We start from the raw sequence: 4,181 nt of genomic DNA on the forward strand, positions 1-4,181 counted from the left end.
GGTGAACTGGTTCCCACAAACCAGGGACAGGGTGAACTGGTTTCCACAAACCAGGGACAGGGTGAACTGGTTCCACAAACTAGGGACAGGGTGAACTGGTTCCCACAAATCAGGGACAGGGTGAACTGGTTCCCACAAGCCAGGGACAGGGTGAACTGGTTCCCACAAACCAGGGACAGGGTGAACTGCTTCCCACAAACCAGGGGCTGGGTGAACTGGTTCCACAAACCAGGGACAGAGTGAACTGGTTCCACAAACCAGGGACAGGGTGAACTGGTTCCCACAAACCAGGGACAGGGAGAGTTGGTTCCACTAACCAGGGACAGGGTGAACTGTTTCCCACAAACCAGGGACAGGGAGAGTTGGTTCCACTAACCAGGGACAGTGTGAACTGGTTCCACTAACCAGGGACAGGGTGAACTGGTTCCACAAACCAGGGACGGGGTGAACTGGTTCCCACAAACCAGGGACGGGGTGAACTGGTTCCACAAACCAGGGACAGGGTGAACTGGTTCCCACAAGCCAGGGACAGGGGGAACTGGTTCCCACAAACCAGGGACAAGGTGAACTGGTTCCCACAAACCAGGGACGGGGTGAACTGGTTCCACAAACCAGGGACAGGGTGAACTGGTTCCCACAAACCAGGGACGGGTGAACTGGTTCCACGAACCAGGGACAGGGTGAGTTGGTTCCCACAAACCAGGGACGGGGTGAACTGGTTCCACAATCCAGGGACAGGGTGAACTGGTTCCACAAACCAGGGACAGGGGGAACTGGTTCCACTAACCAGGGACAGGGTGAACTGGTTCCCACAAACCAGGGACAGGGTGAACTGGTTCCACTAACCAGGGACGGGGTGAACTGTTTCCACGAACCAGGGACAGGGTGAGTTGGTTCCCACTAACCAGGGACAGGGTGAACTGGTTCCCACAAACCAGGGACAGGGTGAACTGGTTCCACTAACCAGGGACAGGGGGAACTGGTTCCACGAACCAGGGACAGGGTGAATTGGTTCCCACAAACCAGGGAGAGAGTGAACTGGTTCCCACAAACCAGGGACAGGGTGAGCTGGTTCCTCAAACCAGGGACAGGGTGAACTGGTTCCTCAAACCAGGGACAGGGTGAACTGGTTCCACAAACCAGGGACGGGGTGATCTTGTTCCACAAACCAGGGACAGGGTGAACTGGTTCCACAAACCAGGGAAAGGGTGAACTGGTTCCACAAACCAGGGAAAGGGTGAACTGGTTCCCACAAACCAGGGACAGGGTGAGTTGGTTCCCACAAACCAGGGACGGGGTGATCTGGTTCCACAAACCAGGGACAGGGGGAACTGGTTCCACGAACCAAGGACAGGGTGAGTTGGTTCCCACAAACCAGGGACACGGTGAACTGGTTCCCACAAACCAGGGACAGGGTGAACTGGTTCCCACAAAGCAGGGACAGGGTGAGCTGGTTCCCACAAACCAAGGACAGGGTGAACTGGTTCCCACAAACCAGGGACGGGGTGAACTGGTTCCACTAACCAGGGACAGGGTGAACTGGTTCCCCACAAACCAGGGACAGGGGGAACTGGTTCCACGAACCAGGGACAGGGTGAGTTGGTTCCCACAAACCAGGGACAGGGTGAACTGGTTCCCACAAACCAGTGACGGGGTGAACTGGTTCCACTAACCAGGGACAGGGTGAACTGGTTCCCCACAAACCAGGGACAGGGGGAACTGGTTCCACGAACCAGGGACAGAGTGAGCTGGTTCCACAAACCAGGGACGGGGTGAACTGGTTCCACAAACCAGGGACAGGGTGAACTGGTTCCCCACAAACCAGGGACAGGGGGAACTGATTCCACGAACCAGGGACAGGGTGAGTTGGTTCCCACAAACCAGGGACGGGGTGAACTGGTTCCACAATCCAGGGACAGGGTGAACTGGTTCCACAAACCAGGGACAGGGTGAACTGGTTCCACAAACCAGGGACGGGGTGAACTGGTTCCCACAAACCAGGGACAGGGTGAACTGGTTTCCACAAACCAGGGACAGGGTGAACTGGTTCCCACAAACCAGGGACAGGGTGAACTGGTTCCCACAAATCAGGGACAGGGTGAACTGGTTCCCACAAGCCAGGGACAGGGTGAACTGGTTCCCACAAACCAGGGACAGGGTGAACTGCTTCCCACAAACCAGGGGCTGGGTGAACTGGTTCCACAAACCAGGGACAGAGTGAACTGGTTCCACAAACCAGGGACAGGGTGAACTGGTTCCCACAAACCAGGGACAGGGAGAGTTGGTTCCACTAACCAGGGACAGGGTGAACTGGTTCCCACAAACCAGGGACAGGGAGAGTTGGTTCCACTAACCAGGGACAGGGTGAACTGGTTCCACTAACCAGGGACAGGGTGAACTGGTTCCACAAACCAGGCACGGGGTGAACTGGTTCCCACAAACCAGGGACAGGGTGAACTGGTTCCACTAACCAGGGACAGGGAGAACTGGTTTCCCCAAACCTCCAGACGAGGCAGGGTGAGCTGGTTGGTAGGCTGTCCAATCTTCCATCACTTCTGCACATCTCACCCAATGCCCTGAGGTTCCCATCTCCACCATTGTCTGTCACCCTGGTCATGGGCTGGTTGTTCCCGGAAGTCAGTGAGGATGATGGTGCATTTCAAGGCAGTTGTGACAATATCCCTGAATGTTTCCATCCATGGTCTCATTCCATGACGGAGCTCAGAACAGCTTCTACTTTGTGAACCTGGTGCAGCCAATCCCTTTGACCATTGTCCCAATTCCCACACTCGGCACTGGAAGGAAGATGCTTCGCTCTCCCACTGATGGTGCTGCAGGACTTTGGAAGGGAGATTAAGGCTTTGATCTCTTAATTGGATGTGATCAATCCTAAAAGAATAGCGGCATGAGCTCAGGCCAAGATCAATCCCTGAACCAACCGTTATCATGATGCGTTGCCCAGTAGGAAATTGAATATCATTGGCTCTGATAGTGAGATGGGACTGGGACCTGTGGGGCGTGATAGCAAGTCACCTCACCTCCCACGTGATGTAGGGAGGGTGTGAGATGGACACACACACACACACACACACACACACACACACACACACACACACACACACACGTGACCGTTACTTTACTCCCTGAGACAATGTTGTGAAACTTACCGAGAACGGTCAGGAGAAGCAACAAGTTGCGTTCCAGCCAGTTGCAGCATTTGGAGCCACAGGGCAGTTCAGCCAGGTTCAGTTTATGGTCTGGAATGGGAATATCTGATTGGTTGGTCATCTCTGCAAACTGGACACAAAGGGAAACAACAATGCAGTGGGGATTCTCCCAACGGCAGGAACATACGTCACTTACAATTATATTGTAATTTGCCCTTTACTGTGCCTTTTGTCTTGTTTATTAATTATTGTACTGTCTTGCGCTGTTTTGTACACTTTATGTTGTCCCATGTAGGTCTGGAGTCTAATGTAGTTCTGTGTTGTTTCAGGTAGAGTAGTGTAGTTTTTACCGTAAAGATGAAGCCACACTCAGCTTGGAGGAACAACACCTTATATACCGGCTGGGTAGCCTCCAAACTGATGGCATGAACATTGACTTCTCTAACTTCCGTTAATGCCCCTCCTCCCCTTCTTACCCCATCCCTGACATATTTAGTTGTTTGCCTGTTCTCCATCTCCCTCTGGTGCTCCCCCCCCTTCTTTCTCCTGAGGCCTCCTGTCCCATGATCCTTTCCCTTCTCCAGCTCTGTATCCCTTTTTCCAATCAACTTTCCAGCTCTTAGCTTCACCCCACCCCCTCCGGTCTTCTCCTCTCATTTTGCATTTTCCCCTCCCCCTCCTACTTTCAAATCTCTTACTATCTTTCCTTTCAGTTAGTCCTGACGAAGGGTCTCGGCCCGAAACGTCGACAGGGCTTCTCCCTATAGATGCTGCCTGGCCTGCTGCATTCCACCAGCATTTTATGTGTGTCGTTAGTGTAGTTTTGTGTTGTTTCATGTTGCACCAGGGTCCTGGAGGAACGTTGTTTCGTTTTTACTGTGTACTGTACCAGCAGTTATGGTTGAAATTACAATAAAAGCGACTTGACTTGATATCATCTAGGCAATACATTGGAACAATGAAATCAAAGTAATGTTCCACAAAATATATTCACAGTATATCCCTCCCAAGTAT

The 4,181-nt window shown here is 52.8% G+C and overlaps 1 protein-coding gene across 1 annotated transcript in view; it reads right to left on the reverse strand.

The window, feature by feature from the left end:
* The window catches only part of LOC132382788 (excitatory amino acid transporter 2-like), a 172,050-nt gene extending 168,762 nt beyond the window's left edge, over positions 1-3,288 (reverse strand). Inside the window, exon 1 of the mRNA XM_059953250.1 lies at positions 3,168-3,288. Within this exon, the coding sequence (XP_059809233.1) occupies positions 3,168-3,288 (121 nt within the window). The remainder of the gene's footprint in view (positions 1-3,167) is intronic.
* Between the last annotated feature and the right edge of the window lie 893 nt (positions 3,289-4,181).

This window comes from Hypanus sabinus, chromosome 29 (assembly GCF_030144855.1).
Source record: "Hypanus sabinus isolate sHypSab1 chromosome 29, sHypSab1.hap1, whole genome shotgun sequence".
In the NCBI taxonomy this organism is placed as follows: domain Eukaryota; kingdom Metazoa; phylum Chordata; class Chondrichthyes; order Myliobatiformes; family Dasyatidae; genus Hypanus; species Hypanus sabinus.